We start from the raw sequence: 27757 nt of genomic DNA, 5'->3' as shown, positions 1-27757 counted from the left end.
AAAGAATTATAAAAATAATCAAGTATTTAATTCACAGTCTGAGTATCGAATGATTAGTTAAAAAGTAACTTTTATTTAAGTTTAGTTACCTAGTAATAAAATAGTTGTCTTTTTAATTTTGATTCAACTCAAAATATACTTTAATATTCACAATTTCTGATTTATTTCATCGAAAGTATCATAAATTTGTCTTTAAGCAGTTTTCGCTATTAGCTATTAAATTTTTTTTTTTAAATTTCTTAATTTAAAATTTGCATGTATTTTCCTACTTTTTTAAAAAAACACATGCAATAAAATCAAAGGAAGTTTTCTGAAGATATTAACTAAAACATATATATTACAAATTTCACGGAATTATATTCTAGTATTTAAGTTAAATTATTTTAAAGTTGAAAGAATTGATGATGGGGAAAAAAGAATTTTAAGCATCTTTGCTTCACTTGTAGTTCACAAGGAGAGAAAAAATTAACTTAGTTTTACCTTGCGTTTTTAACTCAGTTACGAGCATAATTTTTTCACCATTTTTAAAAGAGCTACCTAGCAGTTAATTTTTCGAATAATCAAGCAAATCCCAAAATATTTGAGCCTTGTATAACGGATCCTTATAAATGCTTGAAATTTCTATAAGCCAAGCTTATTAAATATTAATGANTGATTTATGGTTTACTATAATCCATAGTGCACAAGTTTAAAACAAACAAATTATTATACAGATTAATATTGATTCATCTAATAATAAGAAAACTGTTTTAAATTACATTTCGAAGATTTGTATTGTTTTATTCCATAAAATTCTCGCCAAATTGGTGATTTTTTTTATTTTAAAAAGTATCGAATATCTATATTGTATTATAGTTTTTCCCTTAATTTATTCTTTTTTAATTTTCAGATTTACGAATGTGATTGACACATCAATTATCAACTATCAACTACCTATCAACTGGACATTGTGAGATGAACTATCTCAAATTCCATTGCGAATCAGGAGTTTCCTGTGGGAGCATGACTTTAATTAAATTCATCTCTCATGGCGTAACTCCCGATTTGTAAGTGGTTTAATCATCCGGAAACTTACAAACAATCAGTAGTTATCAGCAGTTGAAAAATCTATATAAGAAAAAAAATTTTCACCATAAATTGTTTAGTTATTAAATTTTTCAGGTGAGTTGTTGTTATGGAAAATAATTAAGCAATATGAATAATAAAAATAATTTAAAATCCCCAAAAAGTTGTTTTTTATGAATCTTGTGTTGAAAAAAGATCATACTACGAACACAAAATGAACTTAATTTTTGTAACTGGTGCATGAAAAGTAAGGTTTGAATGGTAATTCTAACAACTGACAAAAACAATTTTCAAAGTATTCAAGTTACGATAAATATAAAAGTTAAATAGAAACTCAAACAGAAATTATATTTGACTTCTACAGCTGGTGTTTAAAAGGAGATTTGAATTACGTTTCACTTTAAAACCAGCTGATGAAAATAACTTTGAAAATTTTAGCAAATAATAAAAATGAATACAAGTTCAAATAAAAATTGTTCAACCTCTATTGCTGGCATATAAAAATAAGGTTTGAATGATGAATAAAACTTTATTTTTATAAAACTTTTACCATTTTTTAATAAAACTCTATTTTATTAAACCAATTGGTAAGAAAGTTTTTAAAAGAAACCTTAGAATAGCAGAATTATAAAAGAATAAAATTATTTTTTCTTCTTTTTGCAATTATTTTTAGAAGATGAAATTATTTAACATAATCATGGTTGGCAATGTCTACAGTTTTCGTTGATTATTAAATTGTTTATAATTAAAATGGCTACAAAAATTATACATTGAATAACGAAATGTATGCTTTGGTTTAATAGATTTATGCTTTGATTATCATTCTTTATTTCAGAAATTTGTTTTAAATTTTAACCTCCATTATATACTGTAAGTCTAGGATAGATGACCATAGTCTTTTCAAATCGAAATAAAGTATTAATAATATCGATACAAGAAATGCTGATGCATATTTTAAATCCTCATACATGCATATTTTGAGTAAAAAAAAATGAAATACTGAGAACAAAGTCAGAAAAATAAAATGAAAATAAACAAACATGTCGCCATCGCTACTTAATGTCCAGGTGAGATGGCTGTCTAATAATGTGAAGGAAAAGTCAAGTTAATGTATGAAAAGTTACATATTTAGCCTTGAAAAAATAATAATGAGCTGAAAGGAATAAATTTTACCTTGGAAAGTAAGTAAAAAGAAAGTAATAAACAGATTTAATCAATCACATTAAAAAATTTAACTACATTTTTGGCAAAGGTTTTCACATGTTTTATGGAGCCATTACATGCACCTTGCACATTGGTTTTAGTAGTGGTATTGTACTCTTCTCTATAGCTCACTCATATTCATCAAATTCAGTGTGTAGAATCGAATAATATGTAGAGATATATCTAGTAGATGGGGCTCAAATTTTGCATTTTATCACTTAAAGTTTCTTAATTTAAAATGAAGTCAAAAAATGTATGCCTTACTGTTCAAAATACTTTTCAACCATAAAATAATAAAAAACAATAAATAATTATTAAAAATTACTTTTACAATCTTTGGATAAACGAATTTTTTAATCTGGTACAAAAACTTTTTGAAATGCGCAAAATGTGAAATTTACATTGAAAGGCTCAAACTTTCAACCGCTCTCCCGACTAAACTATCGGGTAACTGTTTCTAAATTTCTCTTTAGAACAAAAAATATAAATTCGTCGTAAGAAATACATACTTATTCAGAAAAAGTGTGTTTGGTGTCCGATTTCGTAATTTAAAATATCGTCTGCACTAATCAATTAGTATCCGCAATCTAGGAAATATGGTCAAGAGAACGCTCTAAAGTTTGGACCCCTTAATCTTAATTTTACTTTTTGCATATTTCAATATATCTCGATAACTTTTTAAGCGAAATGAAAAATTATTTTAAATTGTAAGAAATCCAATTTACATAATTTTAAAGAAGGTAATTTTATGTGTTAAAATACAAAATTTGTGCGAAATTGCTCAAATTTTATATTTTGCCACGTAAAACTACATTATTTAAAAAGATTTAAAAAATTGTATACCTTACAATTCAAAATTTTTTCGGCCATTATTAAATAAAATAATAAAAAATAATAAATAGTTACTAAAAGTTAATTTTTGCATGGAATTATCTGTTTGTCCCAAGATATATCTATGGGTAAACAAATTTTATTATTGCGTACAAAAAATTTTCAATTTGCATAAAAAGTTCTCGAAACTTAGCGATATGCGAAAAAAGTAAAATTAACATTAAGGGGTTCAAATTTTGAACTAGTCTCCTGACCAAACAGCGGATACCCTCTATATTTTGGGTTTCTGAAATCTTAATCATTCGAAAAAATTATTCAGAGAAAGTATGGTTTTGTGCTTAATTTCATAACTTAAAAAATCGTCTGAACTAACAAATTAGCATATTTGAGATGACCCCCTTGAACCATTAAGATTGAGTCCTAGAACGTGATTCCGGATCGTTAGATCAAAAATCATGCAGGATGGTCAGTTTTTTTTTTTTTTTTTTTTTTTTTTNGCCTTAATTATTTCATTTCTTTTTTTTTTTTTTTTTTTTTTCCCTTCTCTTTTTGATGCACTGTACAACGTTTATAAATTTAACAAGTAGGACTGAATGTAACCTGCCAACTTATTTAGCAAGAACAGTTCCTGAAATCAGTGTAGTCTTTGAAAAGTTGATTCATTTTAAGTGACACTCAATTAAAACTTATTTTGCACTATTTCAGCAGATTTTGTCAAAAAAATGTATTTATATCAACTATTTTAAATGAAAAATAAAACACAAAAATAAAAAAATAACTCCTTCAGACACACGATTCCGTAAATTACATTTTTACAGAATCATGTTTAAATTTTAAAATTTTGTTACCTAATAAAATAAAACAAACTAAGTCTCTTTTTGAGTACCAAAGAATGGTCATGGAAATAATGTAATTAACACAATAATATAACTAATTAATAACAGTGTATAGTGTAACTAACTTTAGTATAATTCTCATTAAAATATAACTGCTGAAGATTTTGAGACTTTTAACAAAATATTTATTTGCACTTAGAGAACTTTAAGAATAGAATAACCAAGAAAACGTTAGCACTAAAATTTAAGAGACATAACACAATCTTAATTTACTTTCCATCTTTGAAAAATATATTTTTTATTTAGGCCAGCTGTTTAGAAAAACATTTCATTTAAATCAAAGTTAAATACTATAATAGCCGAAGACTTTATTGCGCCACTGAACGAAGATTTAAAATTCAGATTAAGGATTGCCCCTTTTAGGGAATATTCTTATGTAACGATACTGTGTAACGTATTTTAATACTATATTGCATAACATATTTGACTAGCGCTCTTAGGAGTATTCATCATTAGTGGATATTTCAAAACAGAATCAGAGCACAGAAGTTATGAAGAATTAGAAGTTATCAAGTTTTGAAAGACATTATGTTTGAAAAAAGAAATTTAGCACTATTTTGAAGCAGAATGCATAATATCGAAAATTTATTTAGGCCAGCTACAAATTGGTATTAAAAAACTGATGAAACAAAAAAAAAAGTTCCGCAAAGTTCTGTGTAAACTAACTAAATTACAAAAAAAAAAAGAAAAAAAAAGCGCTATAAAATGAGAAAAAAAAGAAAAAGAAAGGGACTAGAAAAACATAAAAAGCAGAAAGAAAGAAAAGCATGGCAAAAATTTAATTAGTGAAGATAACAGAAAAAAAAAGAGGAAGAAGGACGTAAAAAGAATAAAAATATGATCTCGAGATGAAAATTTCATTAAAGCGAAAATGAAGCGCAACAATTTAACAAAGACGAAATATATAATAAAATGAATAATTTTTGCACTATTTTGAGGTAAAATGCATAATATCGAAAATTTATTTAGGCCAATTTATCGGTATTCAAAAACTGATGAAACATTAGGGAAAAAAAAAGTTCTGTGCAAACTAAATTACAAAGAAATAATAATAAATAAATAAAATAAACACTGAAATGAGAAAAGAAAAAAAAAAAGGAAAGGCACAAGAAAAACATAAATAAAAATCAAAAAGAAAAAAAAGGCATGGCAAAAACTTAATTGGTGAAAATAAAAGAAAAAAAAATAGGTAGAAAGACGTAAAAAGAATAAAAATATGATGGCGAGATGAAAATTTAATTAAGGCCAAAATGAAGCTTAACAATTTAACTAAGACAAAATATATATTAAAATGAAATATATAGTAATTTTTGCACTATTTTAAGGTAAAATGGATAATATCGAAAAATTATTTAGGCCAGCTACAAATTGGTATTCAAAAATTCACAAACTGATGAAACAAAAAAAAAAAGTTCCACAAAGTTCTGTGCAAACTAACTAAATTACAAAAAAAAAACAGTGAAATAAGGAGAGGGGAAAAAAAAAAAAAAAAAAAGAAACAGAAAGGGACTAGAAAAACATAAAAAGCAAAAAAAAGCATGGCAAAAATTCAATTAGTGAAGATAAAAGCGAAAAAAAAGGAAGAAAGACGTAAAAAGAATAAAAATATGATCTCGAGACGAAAATTTCATTAAAGCGAAAATGAAGCGCAACAATTTAACAAAGACGAAATGTATAATCAAATGAATAATTTTTGCGCTATTTTGAGGTAAAATGCATAATATCGAAAATTTATTTAGGCTAACTACAAATTGGTATTAAAAAACAGATGAAACATTAGGAAAAAAAAAAGTTCTGCGCAAACTAAATTACAAAAAAATAAATAAATAAATAATAATAAAAAATAAATAAAATAAACACTGAAATGAGAAAAAAAAGGGGACGAGAAAAACATAAATGAAAATTAAAAAGAAAAAAGAAGCATGGCAAAAATTTAGTTGGTGAAGATAAAAGAAAAAAAAAAAACAGGTAGAGAGACGTAAAAAGAATAAAAATATGATCGCGAGAGGAAAATTTAACTAAAGTCAAAAAGAAGCTTAACAATTTAACTAAGACAAAATATATGCATAATATCGAAAAATTATTTAGGCCAACTACAAATTGGTATTCAAAAACTGATGAAACATTAAAAAAAGAAAAAAGTTCCACAAAGTTCTGTACAAACTAACTAAATTACAAAGAAAAACAGTGAAATGAGGAAAAAAAAAAAAAAAAAAAAAAAAAAACAGAAAGGGACTAGAAAAACATAAAAAGCAAAAAGAAAAAAAAAGGCATGGCATAAATTTAATTAGGGAAGGAAAAAAAAAGGAAGAAAGACGTAAAAAGAATATAAATATGATCTCGAGATGAAAATTTAAATTAAGACAAAATGAAGCTTTACAACTAAGACGAAATATATAATAAAATGGATAAGGACAAAAACTGTAGCAGCAGGTTTAGTTATTTATAATTTGCTAATCGTTTGATGATTATTGTTGACAGGTCTCTCAAAGAACAAAAGCACAACGTTCGACGTGATCTATTCAAAAGCGCAAAACAACTAGAACTCCTACGTAAAGTTTTTTGAGTAACAAAAATAGTCAAAACAAAACTTTTATATTTAATATTTTTCGGGTTGGAAATTTTCTAACGGTACCCTCTGTAGTTAATATAAAATATAGTTCTTCTGTAGTTATATAATTTGTATAGTTTTAAGAATAACTTTCTAAACCATACAGACCTTACACTACAATTTAAATAAGTTTAAAGCAAAGTTTAGTTTTATCATAAATTGAGGGACTAAGCGTTCAAGAAGTTTTTTTTTTTTTTTTTTTTACTGTTTTTCGATGTATAATTTAATATATGAAATATAATTAGTCTTAATTTTTCACTTATTACAACAAGGACAATATAAACACTATTAAATATCTTTTTTTTCAATTGCTTAGCGTAATATCCAGACATTTTTAACTCGATAAATATTAATTTTATCAGATTATTTAGATAACTTTCTGCGTTATTGTGAGCTAGGAATATTACTTCAGTATATTTTGGAAAAAAAAGCGCTTTTATATTATAGTTTTTCTGATAGAATTATTTAGAGTTTCGATAAAAGAATTGTCATTAAATGAAAAATAATGACACCACGGGAAAATTATGAACTGGATTGTTCGAAAAGTCGGTGATCAAACGATTTTAAAAGTTGAAATTTAGAGCGAGCACCAGTAGCAGAACTGACCCATTTTTTTTTTAAAATTCAATTTTAACACCATTCATACAAAATAAATACTATTTTCATAAAAAAAAGTATCCTCCTTTATAGATAACTTGCTTTTTATGTGAAGTTGTCTAAGTTAATTTCTTTTCTTTTCAAGGCATAATTATATCTCTAAGTCGTAAGTAATATTGAACTGTAATTATTAAACTGCATATAAACTGTTTTTAATGTTACTTAAGCAGTTTTTAGATTTAGTAGCTCTTTTAAGCCACTAATTTTGTGAAAGAGTTCTTTTTATAAATCTTGGTCAATTTAGGGCAGGAAAATAAGAAGTTTCGCAATTGATCTCGAGAAAAAAATATCAGAAGCTTGAACTACTTTTTGACTTACGTATGACGTAATAATGGGTTTCAAAAACTACAAAGATTTCAACTTGTGAACTTTTTACAGCACACTTTGTCTAAGCTAAGCTATTCTTAAATATATTTAAAAGTAACAATTGTATATGCATCCGCTATTTTCCCTCTCTCTCATGTATATGGTGGTATCGTAATTTATTTCAATTCTGTCTCAACTTCTAATCTGAACACTCCTCCTACAAATTTATTATTTATTTATTTAATTGTGCTTAAATATATAGTTGAAGATATCTGAATTTTTAAAATTTATGGAAAAATAAAGTTTGAAAATCCTAAAACATAAATCTTAAAGATTATTTGATACATAAAACTTTTTGAATATTTTAGTTAGATTTACTAAATTCAAATGTTGGATTATTTAGAGATTATTCGAAATCAAAATTTAGTATACATTATTTTAAATGAACGAGTTTTATTTTTCCTTACCTCGTTATTCCAAAACTCTACGGAGATAGTAATGTACTTATTTATTACTAATATAAATTTATTATATATACGTATACACACATACATTGTTAGGGAAACTTATGTTTTAAGTTTACGAGAAAATGAATATTGAAAATTATAATCCTGAAGATCATTTGGTATAGATATCTATTTGAATACTTTATTTAGATTCGTTAAATTCAAATATCGGATAATTCAAATATCCTTTAGATTTTTTGAAATCAAAATTTAGTACGCGTACTTTTAATAAACGAATTCTGATTTTGCTTACCTCGTTTTCCAAAAATCCACGAAGGTGCTTTTTTATAAATATAGATGAAGGAAATTAAGACACTTTTAGATTTACGAGAAAATAACGATTGAGAAATCTAAATTTAAATATAATCTTCAAGTTCAATCTTCACAGATAACTATTTCAATGTTTATTTAGATTTGCTTAATTCAAATATTATCCAGAAACTACTTGAATTCAAAACTTACTACGCATGTTTATTTTTTAATAAACGAATTTTATTTTTACTTATCTTGTTATTCCAAAAATCCAAGTCCCGCAGTGGACTGATCGTTAAGACACGGTTCCCAGCAGATCAATGAAGTCAAGCATCACAGGCTGCGGTCAGTGTGCGGGTGGGTGACGACATAGATTAGTCTGCGTTGGGACCGAGGGTGAGCGGTATTCGTCCTCGTTAAATTGTTCTACCGTAAAGTGCTCGACTTCGCGTGCAGGTCGTCGGGCTACCGAAACGGGGGTGCCATCCCCTCCGCAGAGGATCAAAATTGTAATGGCATGTCTCGGATCATCCTCAGGGATGTTCCCCAGACAGTCGCCAATAGCCCATTGTGTAGCTTTAGTGCGACGTAAATGAACTACAGCAACAAATCCACGACCCTAATTCCTCAACTTGGCTCTTGGGGCCGCTTGCTGCCTAACATCCACGAAGGGGTTATAAATTCATTTCATATACAATGGTGGAATCAACCGATAAACTAGGTTCAAGTACCGAAGAGCCGCTACATTCGAACCTGTAAGTCTCCATACTAAAGATTCCCGGGATTTAGGGTTGTTGTTGTTGTAATTCATTTACGTCGCACTAGAGCTGCACAATGGGCTATTGACAACGGTCTGGGAAATATCTCTAAGGATGATGCGAAGACATGCCATCACAATTTTGATCCTCTGCAGATGGGATGGCTCCCCTGCTTTGGTAGCCTGACGACCTGCACGCGAAGTCGAGCACTTTACGGTAGAACAGTTTCACGAGGACTAATACCGCACACCCTCGGTCCCAACGCAGACTGATCCAAGTGGTCACCCACCCGCACACTGACCGCAGCCAGTGATGCTTAACTTGAGTGATCTGATGGGAACTGGGAACCGTGTCTTATCGATCAGTCTATTGCGGTACCCGGGATTTAGGGAAGGAAATTTTCAAAATTGCTGGGTTTATATTCCCAGGTATTTAAATTGGCATTCTAAACAGTGCATCAGCTATTTTCAGCGGAAATCGTGTAAGCCTTTGTAAGAAGTTTTACAGTTAATAAGTTGATTAACTCTTTGTGGACTTAATATTTTTTTAATAGGTAGGTAGGTACCATATTTTTGCGTCACACTAGAGCTGCGTCCCGCAGTGGACTGATCGTTAAGACACGGTTCCCAGCAGATCACCGAAGTCAAGCATCGCTGTCTACAGTCAGTGTGCGGGTGGGTGACCACTTGGATCAGTCTGCGTAGGGGCCGAGGGTGTGCAGTATTGGTCCTCGTTAAACTGTGCTACCGTAAAGTGCTCGACTTCGCGTGCAGGTCGTCGGGCTACCGAAGCGGAGGCGCCACCCCCTCTGCAGAGGATCAAAATTGTGATGGCATGTCTTCAGATCATCATCCGGGATGATTCCCAGACCGTCGCCAATAGCCCATTGTGCAGCTCTAGTGCGACGTAAATTAACAACAACACTAGAGCTGCACAATGGGCTATTGGTCTGGGAATGATTCAATGAGATGCCATCGCAATTTTGATCCTCTGCAGAGGGGATGGCCTCCCTGCTTCAGTAGCCCGGTGATATGGGTGCGAAGTCGAGCACTTTACTGCAGAACAGTTTAACGAGGACCGACACCGCGCATCCTTGGTCCCTACGCAAACTGATCAAAGTGGTCACCCACCCGCTTACTGATCTCAGCCAGTGATGCTTGCCTTCAGTGTTCTACTGGAAACCATGTCTTAACGATCAGTCCACTGAGGGACTTTTTTAAAAATCTTTTAAGGCTATAGAAGTACACTCCAAACTGTTCTGAGGATAACTTTCAAATCCAAACAGAAAAGTTAATTGGTTTCCACAGGGTTCCCGCGGACCTAGTAAATTTTAAAAAGTGGTAACGAAAATTAAACAAATGTCGACATTTTTTTTCCAAAGAAAGTATATATGCATGCGAATTCCAGCTTTTAAACCACTTAACGACAAAGTGGTAAGTTCAAATTTAAAATATCTTTCAGCATTAACCATAATTTATTACCACCTCTAATATTTTTCAAGGACCGAGGGAACTCTGTTTCCATCTTAAGAAAGGAGTGAGAAAATAATTTCCCACTCTTTTTATGATAAAAATTATTTTGAGTTGAATTCAAATGTTTCGAAAACTAACTTTTCATTGTGATACCTTCTAATGAGGTGAACCGGGTTCAAATTCCAGCGATAGCTGGTCAAAACGAATTCCGCATCCGGCTTGCACCGACCACGGTGCTGACTTAAGATATTCTCAGTGGGAGACGGATCATGCTTTAGAGTCTCCTTGCCGTCAAGCTAACAGTGGGAGGTTTTCTTCTCCAGGTAACGCAAATGCGGGTTAGTTCCATCAAAAAGACCTCCACGAAGGCAAATTTCTCCCAATATTTGATTCAGAAGTTCCCTTGTCTTCTGGATCGGGTTCAAAATTACAAGGATACGGAGTTGAACTTCAGAAGTCGTTGTTGTTCATTTACGTCGCACTAGAGCTGCACAATGGGCTATTGGCGACGGTCTGGGAAACATCCCTGAAGGATGATTCGAAGACATGCCATCACAATTTTGATCCTCTGCAGAGGGGATGGCACCCCCGCTTTTAGAAGCCGTAAACCCGAAAATTGGATCGGCTGTTCAACGACGGTTACAAAATAAAAATGAATTAGAGCGGGAGAGTTAAGATTTTCTAAGAAGTGAAATATTTAAAATTTTCGATAATGTCTAAATTGCTCTCTCCAGATATTTTGATCAGAAAGTTTATTTCCCTAAAGCACTTTTTTTTAAAAAAAAAAAAATATTTTTTCGTAATTTGGTATTAGTGAAATTTCCTTCCACACGTATTACAGCGTAATTCATACAAACAATATGTATATCTAAAGCCTATAAGCCAAAAGATTGGGACAAAAGTTAATAAAATATATTTATTACATTGCATTTTCTAATGCTTTTCAAATTTATAAAATAATTAATGCTAACATAAATGCTCTAGTAATTTTTTTCTTTAAAAAGCTTCATTTAAAGAAATAAATTATTTTCTCGCCTTATTAATAATAATATAAAATTATAAAGTCGTTCTTCTGTTGTTGTTGTTTCTAATATCACTTGCCATAGTAGCAAGCCTGCTTGGTTAAACCGAGCAAATTTAAGGTAGAGTGTGCGTTTCTTGTTTTTTTGTGGCGCCATCTATGACGAGAATTCGACTTCTGCCACACCATACGTCACACCCGTTTATAGGGCGAACCCATTCATACATCCACAGATCGTAATTTTGACCAGAATCAGAGAACGATCGATCTCCAATCCAGAATCCCCAGAGGTATTGATTTGTTATGGGAACATGGAGGACTTTAGCGACTTAACAGATTTAACGTGCATCAGTCACTTTACTACACGGGGAGTCGAACACGAACTCTCGGACATGGATCCAGCGCCCTACCGACCAGGCTATCCTGGCCCCAAAATCGACCTCTGCTGGGATTCGAATCCACATCGTTCTTCTAAAGAGCTTATGATATTTTTATAGCCAGATAAATCTTTAGAATGGTGTATACATTAGGGAATATATCAAGTTGGTAATTTTAAAATAAATATTCGGCAATTTACAGACACATTTTTTGCAGGAATTTGTTTTATTAAAACCAATAAAGTAAACGATTTTGGATCTTAAGCTTTCCACAAGAATAATGTGTTAATAGTTTTTTCGAACGTAATTAAAATTTCATAATAATTTGCAAACAAAGCTTCTACTTCCATCACTGTTTTCCTTCCCCTTTGACATGAATTGATTGAACAATGCAATCTTCATTTTTTTCTCTCTCTCTGTTTCCTTTTCACAAAATATTTGAAAGAAAATAAAAATTTATTAAAATGCAAAATTTTAAATTTTTTATCATAAAATGCCAGGTTTGGAGTGAGAGTTAAAGCTTTTTAAAAAAGGTTTATTTTTATTTTGTTAGTAACAGAGCTTTCCTTTCACCAATCACTTTTCATGTGAGCTTTTGGAACCCCTTCGTAATAGGAGGCCTGGGGTTTCAGAAGAGAAGAAGAAAAAAGAAAAGCGAAAATAATTCCTACAATTTTAAGCATTTTTTTCTCTTTAAGATGTAGAAATTCTAGCAGTTTTTAAAAAAATTCTCATAGACTAAGGAAAAATACCAATCATGCGCATGTACATAAACAATAGCAACAGAAAAAATTTCAACGGATAATACATAGGTGATAAAAGTTAACAATTAAATTAATAATATCAATTAAATTATTGATATATTAATCAGAGATATTTGCTAGAAAATTAAATAGAAAAAAAATAAATAAATGTCTCTACATAAAAAACTAAATTGCCCAAAGTAATCTCTATTGTGTATATGGTAAAAAATGCTCAATTTTCAATGTCGAGTCGTGCAACATTTTGCAATAAGTCAGTATTGACAGTGGAACTTATAGCATGGAAACTTCTGGACTTGTTTATCTGGAGATCTCGTTGGCCGTTTAACATATTTTTTCCCATTCCATTTGTTAGGAAATGTACTAAATATGCCCGCACATTTCTTGAAAAGGTGCTTACACAAGCATCATATTGAAAAAACAATAACTGCAACCATTCACAGGGTGCACTTTTATTCTGATGACACTACTTTAAGAAAAACTTGGTAATCCCTCCCATTCAAAAGAGGAGCGAAATGTAGGAGTAGAGTTCAACAAGTGTTACACCAATGATTTCAATACCCATATGTTTATACTAAATTGCGATCAACCATACATTTAATTGTGTGTCAAACTAAGGCACTGACCATCTCAAATAACCCACTTCGTCAGTCTGATTCATCACAAGACCTGAGAGGCCCAGGTTCTAAGGCCCCAATATTTCTAGAGGTCCTCTAAATGTTACAAAATTTTATGTTTTTTAAGATTTATAAGTTAACAAAAATTGAAATAAATGTAATATGAACATATCATAGTTTACTTATTTTATAAAAAATTTAAAAGCATTTTGAAAGTAAACAACAAGTAGCTTTGGCTTAAACCACCACCCCCAGATTCCTGCACCTCGTTGCTTCATATATCAAAGATGCAGATTCTTGAAGAAGGGGAGTAATAACCCAGGTGTCTTCCAGGTTACAAGGTATCCAATTTAACACTATATTACGACATCAAATTTGCACTAGTATGCTTTAAGATACAAGTGTTAAACAACAATGAATTGATTTTTCTGAGAGTGTAGATAAAATGAAGGTCTCTGTGTTTCTTTCCACTGAAAACGTTTAGCAATGGGAATAGAAAAATCCAAAATTTTAAAAAAATGCAAGATTTAATAAAAATGCTACAGTTGATACTTTTGCAAGCTAAAATCATTAAAACTTAAAGAAAGAAAATACGACAAAAATCACTCAAATATATTTAATCCTCAATTTTCATGGCTATCAGTCATATAAATTATCTGTATACAACCATTTACTTTTGCTGAGCTACACAGCAACTGGGATCAGATGAAAATGTTACAATGTAGTCTCTTACATAGGTTACAATAAACCTGTAATGAAAATGGACAAGGCTTGAAAGATTTTTACGAACAGAGCAAATTTCAAAGCGCATCTTTTGGAAAGTTTATATAAAACCTGAGATACTTCTAAATACTGAAGTTTTGTGCCTTTATACAATACTACACAATAAGGGATGAGTTAGGTAACCAAACAAATACAGTGAAACATTAAAAAATCAATAAAAATGATTACTTTTTACACCAAAAATGAAATTAATTGAGTATAATCATTTTCATACAAGAAAACTTTACATGAGATCAAAACATTTAGACGAATTTAAAATGAAGTAACAAAATAATTTAGAAAGAAAAAAATAAGAATTTTATTATATACTTATAAGAAAAAAATAACCTGAAAAAAAAATAAAGCTACCAATTTGAAAGTTCCCGAAGTTTATTTATGAAGAAAAGTTTTAAAGTATGTGGCAATTTGCAATACATTATTTTGACACAATTAAAAAATCATGTAGTCACTTAAATTATATTTCATGCTTAATTGCAAAACTGCACAAATTATGAAAACCAACTTTTCGGATTCAAAGTAAAAATAAATAAATAAAAAATAAACATTTGCTTTGTAGTGCTTCTGTTAAGTTTACCCTAATTAAATTAAATAGTTATGCCAAAATTTAAAGACTATTAAAATTTAAAAGATGTAGTTATAAAATTAAATATAAACAGTCAAGATTTTTCTTAAAACTGAATGAAATTTAATGCAAAAATCAGAGTAGTTTTAATTATAACATCACTAGAGCTATTATTAATTGAAAATGACTACTTTATACGTACAACAAACAGCAAAAATATTAAGTATAGCATTTAATTAAAACATTATATTTTAGCTACCATACAATTCTCACTATCCATAAGTAATACATAAGCTCTTTGTAAGCAATTACAAAATAGCTAGTAATCATTATCTAGAAAAAAAACAAAAATAGAAGCAAGTCAAAAATCAGTGATCTTGTTTTAGAGTAATAGCAATCATGACTAAAATGTATTTATATATTTAAGTACAAAATTGTGCCTCAAGGAAATTTTACTCCACTAGAAAGCATTCTGTGCCTCAAGAATCAGTGATATTCGATATGCAGGACTTTTGTTTTGATGAGGCTTTCCTGTACAAAAAAATCTAGTTTGACTGTGGATACTTTTACGAAAGAACTACAGGACTTGATGACGCCTTCAGAAGTTTATGATCTACAAAGTTTTAGAGGTCATGAGCCAAAAAGAAAATGTGCAATTACCTTTATAAAACTGTTAGACTTTGAGTTTGATTGTGATACATATCGTACATAATGAATATTGTACAAAATTTTTTGTTGTTATAGATTTGTACATATTTTTGTTTTAATTGGTACATATTTTTTTTTAAATTGGTACATATTTAGGTTTTACTTAGCTTGTACTCATATTTTGTAGTGCATAATAATTCTATTTTGTTGATCATCTTTATTTGAATTATTTCTTTAATTTTTTAAAACTTGGTAATCTTAAAAAACTTTGGACCTTTTTAAAATTTTAACAAAAAACGTTTTCTTTTGTCGTTGCTGAGAATTTAAAGGTTTTTTTAACAGATTTATAATATACTCCTTGCTTTGCGGTTGCATTTAAAAATTATAATCAACATGATATAATATTTAAAATATGCATTTTCTTCTGCAGCATATGAACCAAAAGTATCTCTAGACACGGATCAGTTTTTTCCAGAGAATAAAACAATTCAGCACAATTAACAAGCAATATAAAATACTCAAGTAGTTATGAAGCTATCCATGCGTAAAGTTGGTGTATTAATGAACAAATCAGGTGTGGTTATGAGAAAACATTTAAAAGCGGATGCTGGTCTAATTGATACCTTTTACCAGGGAGACGTGTAGGTGATATTGAGGAATGTAGGGTCAGATATTTTAGATATCAAACAGGGTGAATCCATGGCACAAATAATTTTAATTGCTTGTAACACACCCACATATAAGAAGGTAAATGAAATTTACATAAATACAAAACCTGGTATATTTGGCTTTGGTGAGCTGACATTTACATTATTGCACATGATATATTTCACATGGAAAGTAGGTCTTATGCATTATATTATTATAACTTTTTAAAAATTAAAGGAAATTATTTTCAAGCTTAAAACATTCTATGGCATTTTGTGATGTGACTTGGTCTTGGAAATTGTAACGTTATCTTAAAAACCAGATAAGTTTCCTTAAAAATATTCAGCTTTAAAGAGCATATGTATGCAGCTAAAAAAAAACCTTTAAAAATATTTTTTTTAAAGTTCGGTTCAAGCAAATACAAAAAATTCCATTCAAAAGTACGTTTGTTGTATGTATTAAAAAAATATATTTTTATAACTAAAAATCTGAGTACTGAGTAAATGAGATAAGGACCTGTGGTTATATAATATTCAAATAAGTTACTTCAAATATTTATTCATGTTTTCAAAATATAACACAGATTTTTTATTATTCTGCCTGGTTTAAATACTTAAAATAAATGGATAAAAATATAGGTCATTAAAACTTTCGGCACAGGTTATTACACATTCTAAAACAATACTTGAAGGATACTAGTTTTTAAAAAGTGTTGTTATAAGTAGTAATAAATGTGTGAGAATTAACAAAACTGTCAGAGTTTCTAAAGTTGTTTAGAAAAAAAAATTAATTTCTATTTCAATAAAGTTGGACTGATTTTAAGGAAAATCAGCAATACAAAAATATTGCAAAATTATTAATGCAAAATTATTGAAAAAGTTAAAAAAATATGTTAGTTCTTAGTTTTAGGATATCATTTATGCAAAAGTAAAGATATCATTTATGTAAAAATAAACAAAAAATAGTTTTAAACTATTTGCATAATAACTTTTAGGGTGTCAACCCCTTGGTTACACAGAATGATCATAACTTACAGTTAAATTTGCTAGTTTTTTAAAAATATTTTTTAAGAATATCTGGCCTTATATTTTTGAATACATACTTGGTTAAAATATAAAAATTGAAATCAATGTTAAGAAGAAATAAAACAGGGAAAAATACAAATAACTAATAAGTTTACCGTCTTTGTAAATTTACTTTTTGATCACATATTTTGTTCAGCATAATTTTATGCCATTCATAATAACAAATTTTAAAAGGAAGAAAGCCATGTTATTTCATAATCGGTGATTATGTCATCAGACAGAAGAAAAAAATCTAATCTGAAAGTTTTGAAATAAATTAAAGCCGTGTTTTTAAATAATGTTATTACCACAATACATTCTAAAATTTCATGGGGTTAATATAAAGTTTGCATAATGATTGACAACAGAGAGATTTAGATTCTGTATCACCGGATTAATTTTAACCATTGAAAACAAACGATTCAGAAAATTTTAGAAAAGAGAAGAAAAAAAGGTATAAACTATAACTAAAACAACAAATAACAAAAAAAATTTCTAAAGGCATCATTAACAACTAACCCATTAAAAAAGAAATTTACAGTGTTTCAACTATTTTTTGCAAAATCAAACAAAAGAAAATGCATTTAGATAAGCAGATCGAAAATTTACTAAAAAGATTTAAATTAAAATTCCACAGAATTTAAAATTTTACTTCCATGTGTAGATATCTGTTATCTACATCATTAACATAGGGGTCTAATAAATTAAAAATAACACCTAATATACCTAAGAAAAATGGTTTAAATGTTTAACAGAGATTATATTTAATTTCTTTGATATAACTCTTGCTCACTAATTATTTTTTGTACTTTTCATCATTTTGCATTTAAATGAAAAAAATTGATAACTGAGCAAAAAATTTAATAAAATAACTCAACAGTGATAGTTTTATTTTTAAGAAAATTGAAAAAATTAACATACAGTGAAAAAAAATATTATTTCTAGAAAAAAATTTCTCATATTACAAATGACTGTTTTAAGTAATAACTTGAATTATAATTTGATTAAAGTAAATGACTTTGAAAAAAAAATTCAAGGGGGGATAATTTTTTTTCTCTTAATATCTCATAGGTTATCAATCTAATAACATTGAAAATGAGATCTAATTTGCTTTTAATATTGAGAATAAGAATGGCTAAAATTTATTTAAAGTTTAGCTAATATGAGTGCTACACTGTATACCTTGGACTTTCCTTGATTGGTGTTACAAAACTCAATGTTTTTGAAGCGATTCTTCAACTACAAAAATGTGTATACAGGATAGATGATTGAATGTTAGAAACTTAATTTTAAATTCAGGGAAGTATATTTATTTTATGTAACAAAATGGGTCATTATAGTCAGCTAAAAAATTTAATACAACTTTAGAGAAAAATAAAGAGAAGGAAGAAAGAAATAAAGAATAATAAATACCAATTGGTACAGAGGATATTAAAAAAACTTCAATTTTAAATTTTCTTTTAAAATTTGATAAAAAGCTTTAGGGGCTGAACTGAGAACAAAATATTTGTAAAAATTCCTTAGGTCAAAACATTGCCATATAGGTAAAAATAAAATGTAATCAACTAAAACTTGTGCTGATATTAATAGTATTTACATAAAAATGTAAAGGTAAAACTAGCTTTGACTAACAAATATCACCTTATAGCTAACATACACAATTCAGTTACAATGTTAAAAACAAATTGATTACACAGAAAAATACTTTTGATAGAAATATAAGACAATAGAATCACTCAAGTCTTATGAAGAATAAATTATTATTTTTTTACAGTTTTAGATTATTACTCAAAGGACTAGAATAAGAGCAAAAAATACAGCCTTAATTCCATTGGAATTGACATCTAGAATTATACAAGGCATTTTAGAGATAAAAATATTTTGAGTTAATATATAGATCTAGATATATAGTAGATATCTATGTATAGATATATCCAGGGATGCCAACAGCACTGCTTTCAGCAAAATATTTTAGAAAGTGGTAGAATAATTAACACTAAAATTTTCAGAATTTGTTTAATTTTGAAAACACCTTACCATAAAATAATGGGAATTAAGTGGAATTTTATATACATGTTTATAATGTAGTTGTGTACAAAAATTTATTCTATGTAGTGGTGTAAAAAATTGGTTATCTTTCAATGTACTTAATCAGGAATCAAATGAATTATCAGGAATTAAAACTTAAATTTTGCTATTATTGGAAAAAATTTCCTCACAAAGCAGAGCAAGTAGGCATCTGTGGATATCTAGAGAATGAATACCAGAAAATGAACATAGTTTACTCAAATAGCACATGCTAGGAATATATCATGACACCACAGACATCGGAAATATCACAGCTCTAACATTTTACACAGAATACTGCAGCACCAAAGGCTTCTAAGTTATGTTTCTTATAACCGTATCTTTGCTTATGTATAAATAAACTAATTATTACTCAAAATTTATGATACCAGGTCATGAAAATATACAAGCATGTTTCATTAACGTATCATTTATATCTAAATGAAATAAAATTAACAAATTTTAACACAAATTGAATATAATAGTTAAACAATAATATAAAGTTTTGCGTTATAATAATAATAATAACTGTACAATCTAAAAACATAAATGGCAGTCACAAACAACATTACACAAGAAAGACATTACTTTTTAGGTTATGTACAAATAAATTCAAACTGTGTTGCATTTTAACACTTTTGTCCAGATGTTGAGTATGAATATGGAGTATTGAGATATGAACTTTAAACTACTTGTAAAGTTCATAAATTTCTTCTCTTAGTAAATAACTTCTGTGTATTCACAAAACAGAACAGTATGGCATTAAATAAAACCATATTTGCACCGGTAACATAGGAACAGGGAAACTTGAACAAAAATGTACAAAATATTAACTTTTTTATACTTCAACAAAAGTTATATGGGTTGAGTTACCCATCCCATCCCTTTAGTCTTAATAAAATGTACAACACTTTACTAAAATATCATTTATTTAAAAAACCGGGCATGGAAAATGTCTTCTCTTTAATTTCTACTAAGAAGCAGCATCCAGTAAAACTAACAGAGCTTAAAGTCACTTGTATACAAGACCAAAACATGAAGAAGAGAAAGATAATAAAATGAAATGTCACACTTGTGGGAAGGTCACTTCAATTGATCTGAAAAATAAAATTTTCTATATAGCTATTTATAACATCACTCAAAATACTTAGTAATAGAAACATAACGCTATAACAATATAATTAACATGGTATGAAAAATATAAACAATAAATGAATTGAAGGGCTTGTTATGAAATAATGACGACCCCAAATTTTCTGTTTAATTAGAAAATGTAATTTAAAAATAAATATAGGGCAATTATTAAAAACTTTGATATTAAAAATCTTATGTAATATAATTTAAAATGTTGAAAGTAGTTTTTTAAAAATACTTTTAACAAAATGCCGACAGTTGAATGAAAAACAGCCTTAAAACATTCATTATTTAATTTTATCATTAATCTTATAATAATCTAAAGCAAATACAGTGATAACTCTCGGGAGTAACTACTCCTTGTTCCATAGTAAAATGGTCATTTATGGAGTTCGGTTGCTTTTAGGGGTTACCTTCATCAACTTTAAAATGATATCAGTAGTATATGATTTTTTACAAACAATTTTCCCTTAAGTCAGTGTCATTTCCTCGGTGCGGAAATTCCACTTGTGTTGGAGTCATGAAAACTGAATAAAATTTATATGATTTTTAATAAAGATTAATTGATGAATAAAATTTAATGACAATAAAAATTAAAAAATGAGAAAACGTTTGTTCTTTTGAGATGCTTAATAATGCTACAATAACTTTTCTTTCTTATTTAACTTTCAACTCTAAAAACAAATCACAGATAACATTGTCTGTAGTGCATTCTGACAGCAACATGAGGTCGTAGATCTCTTTCAGAGATCGACAAAAAGAGCTCTCTAAATAAAAACCTACACAAATATTTTGAATACATTTTAACCTACTTAATATTTATGGTTTTGATATTTTTTTCTGTTACCTTATTAGACCTTTTAAGCATTTAGTGTAGAGGTTAGCCTATTTGCTGGGAGAGGTTTTTATGGTCTCTCTTAAAGGTTTCCTTCTACACAAAGTCTATAGAAAAAATTCCCTGCCTCCCAAAAATGGCCGTAAATAGAGGAGGTCGCTACATAGAAGTGGTTTTTCTAAGAGGTTTCACTGCACATTTGTTTTGGAATAACTCTGCATGTTTCAAACTATATTTAGTAAAACAATTCAAAAAATAAATTTTTTATGATTAAAAACATAACAAATTGTGCATAATGAATCACTAATATAAAACTCCTTTCTGAAAACATTTGCTTATGGCCACCACACTCTACAATAATTTCTTTAACCTTCATTGGATTTAATTTAGCATTTAACTTTACCATTGATGTTTATTAACTGCAATAGTTAAAAGTAACAAAATGGGAGCACACAAAACAAAAAAATAGGCTATTAAAATCAATCATTAAATAAAAAAAAAGAACAAAATAGAAAAAAGGAACTAAATTATTTATGTAAATTTGGTATGAAGTCAATGGATAGATTCAAATCTTAGACACTAAAAATTTGAGAGGTAGCTCCATAACACTAAAAATTTCTTTAATCCAACGACAATTCACATGCAAAATATTAGTTTTTATAGATATTTTTTGTTTTTTATTTACTACTGATCTAAAACAATTTGAATTGTAAGGCAAATATTTATATTTTTGGTATTGATGTTATTTTATCTTTCAAAAATAAACTTAAATACACATTTAACCAAATTTAATTGAAATTATTTCATTAAATTTCATTCAAGTTAGTTAAATGAATTTAGAACAAATAAACTTCAAAAAAGTAGCTTCTTTTTAAACTTTCCTTTCACGAAAAATATTTGGTGGACCTCACATATACATCCCTGTCAACATAGATGTGGATTCCACTCATGTGTATCAATAGGAGTTACTTAACATTTTGTTTTTCAAAATTATCTTAATAAATTTTTATTGTTAAAAATAATATTAATTTTAAAATAATGTAAAACAGATTTAAGATTCGCATTGGAAATATTTTTTTTTAATCTTCTTCTTAAAAATAAAATAAAACTTGAAGAACTGTAAAGTAATTTATGTTACAAAGTACTTACAAGTTATTTTTAACAGCTATATAAAATAATTTATTAAACATCTGGGACTTACAATCAAGATCGTTTACAAAGCATGATAGCTCCAAAAAACATATACTAGCACTGGAATTTTAAAAGTAGAAAGATAATGTAAAGAAAGAAAAGAATTAAAATACAAATTGGAAAATTTACCACTGTGGAAGATTACTCCCTGGCACATGTTCTCCAAGATGGGAACCTATGTAGTAAAGTTATAGAATAAAATTACTTATTTGTCAAGAACAAAAACAAATACAGTGAAACCTCATATTATGGACATCCCTATAAAAGCCCCTCATTCTGGTCTCTTTTTTTAATTTCCCATGAATCTTGTATGAATAATATGATGAATATGTACCATCTTCACAAAGCGGACAGTCACATATGCCTTGAAATATTGTTTTCATCTCTTCAAACCCACTTCATTCACTTTTTCTAAGTTAAAAAAAAAAATACTTCCATTTCAGATTGGAAAAAAATGCATCGTTCCATTATCTTTAAAGCATGTAAATTTTTTGCCTAATCTAAGACTTAAAAATATTGTTAAGCTATTTTACAATTAAAGAATCAATCATTCTCCTGTCACCTATCTATATCTTTGTAAAAAAAGGAGAAAAATTTTTACTGGTCCTGTGAAATATTCTGGATAGTGATATCTTTTGATCTTTTCATCTGGATGAGACCCCACAAGTTGAAATGATTCACTAAATGTTCTTCATTGCCCTCCAACACTGAAAATTTTTTCCTCTTCTTCTAATCACTTTAATTCCTGAATTTAATACAGCTGGGTTAAAGAAAAAGAGAGGACAGAAATCTAATCATCATTCTTCATCTATTCTTTTTGTATTGTCAATATCATAATTTTCAAAGTTGAAATAAATATCGATGCAAACAGTTATTACAGATTATTTATTTTTAGGTCATAGCAATAACTCTAAAAACAATTTGTGAATTTAAACTTCGTTATTAGTGTACCCTTCTTGTAAACAGAAAGCTCTTGAAACGGACAATTTTTTTGCAAGAGCGTCCACTAAATAGAGGCTTCACTGTAATATAGAAAATACATGTTCCATAATGATTGCCCTTAATGTATATAATCAGAATTCTGGTAAAAAATGAAGAAAATAATAAATAGTTGCCAACTGATATTTAACTAAGAAAAAACAAAAAGGCATTCAAATTCTGACCAATCTTTATTAAGGTTAAAAAGAGCAAAAGAGGGACTAAAATTATTTAAAAATAGTCAACTTGATTATGAATCCTAACTTTAATATGAATCTTAAAAATTTTAGGCAGTTTCAATCAAAGGGGGAACACATTCTAATCCTACTACACAAAAATACTTTTTTTTAATATTTTTAATNGGACTAAAATTATTTAAAAATAGTCTACTTGATTATGAATCCTAACTTTAATATGAATCTTAAAAATTTTAGGCAGTTTCAATCAAAGGGGGAACACATTCTAATCCTACTACACAAACAAATACTTTTTTTTAATAATTTTAATTTGTCCTTTGGTCTTCCTGACCTCAGTTATAATTTATCATATAAGGAAACAAATTTTTTTATTTCCCCCCCAAAAAAACATTAATTTGCAACCTCTAGTGTGCAGAGTTTTTGAAGTTTATTTTTAATAAAATTTTATAGAAACTTTGCGAAAAATAAACTTTGCGTGAAGTCAAAATTATACACATTCGATGTCCCTATTTAATATTTAAGCAAGGAGAAATCATGTGACTGCAATTGGAATTTGTTGAATCACCACTGACAAAGGCAAGACAGAAGCCATGCTAGTTGCTAGTTTTATAAAATACCGAGGTCTTTCAAATAATTTCTTTGCAACTCCTTTCTGTTTTCTCCAACAATCATACAGATTTTGATGTTTTCAATCACATCTTCCTCAATAGATTTCAATAGCACTTTCATTTTTTCCTCGTTAAAATATTAATTGGCAACCTCTAATGCATATACGTCTTTGACTTCATTTTTGACAAAAAATTTAAAAATTGTAACAAAACACACTATATCTTAAAGATTGGTAAAACAAAATCTTTATTCCTACACAACAAAAAGAAATTTTTTTTTTATTAATATAAAGTACTAATTCATAAAATAACACTTCCGACCCATAGTAAATTATTTGTTCCTAATTTGTTATTAAGTGGCACCATCAGTAAGACATCTCTCACACTGCTGGAGGAGAGCTAAGATCAAAAGTTGGATCCTGGCAGCCGACGAAATTACGAGCATGTGTATTCAGCAAGGTACACATTAAATATGCAGTGGCTGAAAGTCCTCTTGTTGACTGTGATTTGGAGAGAGTAGTTCGAGTTCTAGCCATGTAATGTGACAAGCTCAAAATTACACAGCATTCCAACCAGTAGTTGAAAAAATACATTATTTTTGTAGTTTACTACAACTACTTTGTTTCAAATACAGTAAACTACAACAACTTGTTATTTAATGTAATGACTACAAACTACTTTGGAATTGTTGTAGTAACTACTTCACTACTTTAAGAAGATGAGCTTTGCTGAAAACTTAATTTACACTCAAGTTCTGAATGGTTTTAAATAAGAAATTGGCTTACATTAAATATAAGGGAATAATTAAGAAATATTTATTCATGCTTACATGAGCAAGTTTCTTATTTCAAAAATTGTTTTCAAATTTATTTATCTAACCTTCCACTTTTTATGCCTTTTCCGACAGTAAATATTTAATTTAAGAAATGCAAAAGTATCAACTACTTGCAATTTTTTAAATTGTTGAATGCTTTTTTATTTCCTCTAAAAAATTAAGTATATCGAAAATACGTTTCTTTCCTTTTAAATAACATCAATGCTTCATGAGTGAGCATTTGCATGCGAAAGTGTGACCAAATCGATTAATTATCTAGTTTAAATATCAGTTCTAAGTAGTTTTAAATACGTAATTTTTATTAACACTCAGTTACAGCTACAGGGTCATTTTCATTGCATCCATTGATCGACCAGCAAAGATTTGTACCCATCAAATTCAAAAAATTAGTTGCATTAGAATTGTGTTTCTTTCTAAAATTAACATTAAAAGTAGTTGCCAGGAATCACTATAAACTACTGTTTTTTGTATCGCACTATTCACTACACTACTTTTTTGTTTAAAAAAAAGTAGTACACTGCGCTACAACAAAATGGCGACTACAGTAGTTTCATTACTTGTAGTGCGCTATTTCCGACCGCTGATTCCAACTAAGATCTTTAAAAAATAGAGCACTAAAAAATGAGGCTAGTTTCTTGGCCCTCACAATGGGTGATGCGTGTATACATAAGTAAGAATTTTAATAACAATTGCAACAAAAAAAAATCAACATTCCAACATTAGTTGTCAAGTTTCATGAGACAAAATAACAGTATTTTGAAGAATTAATTCTCTCTACTTTAATTAACCACAATATGGATTTTTCCAATTATAAATTTTTGATACTTTCTCTCACCTATGGCTTCATTTTAACAACTATTAAAAAGATACATATCATTAGCAGTAATTCCTAATCATTACCTTTGTGGCTTAATTCTAAGCTTATGAAAAAAGTTGAGAGTGTTAAAACTATTTTATTAATTGGGATAGAATAGGAAACTCTTTAAAGAAACCATAATGAGAAATATGGTGTTTTTAAAGTATTTCTTAACTTTAAAAACATGTAAAATCACTTAATAGAATAAATTTATCACTTAAAGAAATTGAAGTAAAATATCACTAAACACCAAAAAAAATAATAATAATAATAAATAATAATATGCTTACTCATTTCTGGGGTGTATTCACTGGAATCCATACTTAAAATGTAAGGAATGATGCTGTCAATTTGAACGTTTCCAATTAAACCAGAGAAGAACAGTTCTTCAGTGATCGATGGCTGTAATGACCGAAGAGCAGGTAATCTAAAATAGATAATAATCAAATGATTCTCTAAAGACTAGTGTCCTATATGACAGTGCATGTCAGAAAATATAATAAGTGCTAATATAACTTAAGTTGTTTAATGGGTTGAAGAGTGTTGTAAGTGATGAAAAGTTAGACCTGTGAAAACTAATCTTTTGAAAAAAATTCATGGTCTACTTAAGACTAACAGCCAAATTATTGTGTTTGTAAATTTAATAATAACACTTGCTGAGATGGAACAGCAGCATAACCATTTTGGAGCAGAAAAGCTGTGCTTTGAAGCAAGCATATTTGGTTTATGAAGCAAATAATTTTTATATTTTGTGCATAGCGCTTGTAAAATTACTTAAAATATTAAATTATTTAAATTTATTACTGAAAAAACTTTACTGAATCTAAAAAACGGCTTTAATNGCTTTGAAGCAAGCATATTTGGTTTATGAAGCAAATAATTTTTATATTTTGTGCATAGCGCTTGTAAAATTACTTAAAATATTAAATTATTTAAATTTATTACTGAAAAAACTTTACTGAACTGGTTTCTTGAAGAAATAAAATCTAAAAAAGCGGCTTAAATCATATTTAAATATGCAAATAATGCATATTTCTTTTAACTAATTTTATAAGTCAAAAACTAAATATAAATCCTAATTTAAAATAAACTTAATTTACCGTCACATCACCAGGACAATAATGCTGATGACCTAAAAATTCCTAAAATATGCAAAAATAAATGCTCAAAAAACAATAAAAAATGATCGTAAAAACAAAAAATAATAAGATTCAAATGTCGGAGAAAATGTTAATTAGTTTAATAAAAATATAAGTTAATGATAAACAAATATGCATTTAATGAATGCAAAAAAAAAAAAAAAAAAAAAANAAAAAAAAAAAAAAAAAATGCAATAAATACCTCTTAAAGATAAATAAGTTTTAAAATTATCTTTAGCTACAATATTTAAGACACAATTTTTTCTTTAATGCACTGTAATTCAGTGATAATTTTTATTTTCATTTCATTTCTTGCTTTAAAAAAATCCTTAATTATCCAAATTTGATTTAATGAAAGCTATGCTTTACTTTTATCAGTAGAAAATATATCTTGGACAATCATAAGAGAAATATCTATTTAGAAAACCTATTTATGCTTAAAAGTTATTTAGAGTGTTTGACAATATGTAAAGACCTTAAAAATAAAATTATTGCCGTATTTAGTTTAATATATAAAGAAAAATTAACTCACAAGCAAAAAAATAAAAAAAGGGGAAAAATTATGAGTAATGCCCTGCCAGAAAGAAAAAGCAACCGAAAATACAAAATGAAAGAAATTTTTCCTGGCCCTGACCACACACATCATCCATAATGTATTACATCATCATTGCAGAGTTCATTTAGGTAGGGTTTGTGGGATACCCTTTGACTTTTGGATGGAAAATTTCAACCTTACATGCTCTTTCATTTTGGTCAACCACTTTGGTCTATAAGAAGAAATTCTAATCCTGGTTTTCCAATCGTTTTTCAGCAGTTATATATTGCTTGTCTGCCATTTCAAAGAAGTTTTACAACTTAGGATATCATTAATATGCTATT

The 27757-nt window shown here is 28.4% G+C and overlaps 1 protein-coding gene and 1 long non-coding RNA gene across 5 annotated transcripts in view; both read right to left on the bottom strand.

Annotated features, from left to right (window-relative positions):
• Positions 1–8590, bottom strand: part of LOC122268971 (uncharacterized) — a 67827-nt gene extending 59237 nt beyond the window's left edge. The window contains exon 1 of the long non-coding RNA XR_006224826.2: positions 8329–8590. This is a non-coding gene — a long non-coding RNA (uncharacterized lncRNA). The remainder of the gene's footprint in view (positions 1–8328) is intronic.
• Positions 8591–20016: 11426 nt separating this feature from the next.
• LOC107437530 (orphan steroid hormone receptor 2) overlaps positions 20017–27757 on the bottom strand; it is a 123517-nt gene continuing 115776 nt past the window's right edge. For all 4 annotated transcript variants that reach the window (XM_043040090.2, XM_071187938.1, XM_071187937.1 and 1 more), the window contains 3 exons: positions 26030–26166; positions 22395–22440; positions 20017–20202 (listed from right to left, as the gene is read on the bottom strand). In XM_043040090.2, coding sequence (XP_042896024.1) covers position 20202; positions 22395–22440; positions 26030–26166 — 184 coding nt within the window. In that variant the 3' untranslated portion in view covers positions 20017–20201. The remainder of the gene's footprint in view (positions 20203–22394; positions 22441–26029; positions 26167–27757) is intronic.

The sequence above is a fragment of the Parasteatoda tepidariorum genome, chromosome X1 (assembly GCF_043381705.1).
Source record: "Parasteatoda tepidariorum isolate YZ-2023 chromosome X1, CAS_Ptep_4.0, whole genome shotgun sequence".
Taxonomy (NCBI): Eukaryota; Metazoa; Arthropoda; class Arachnida; order Araneae; family Theridiidae; genus Parasteatoda; species Parasteatoda tepidariorum.
The sequence above is the reverse complement of the archived record's forward strand: the minus strand, read 5'-3'. Positions and strand labels throughout refer to the sequence as shown.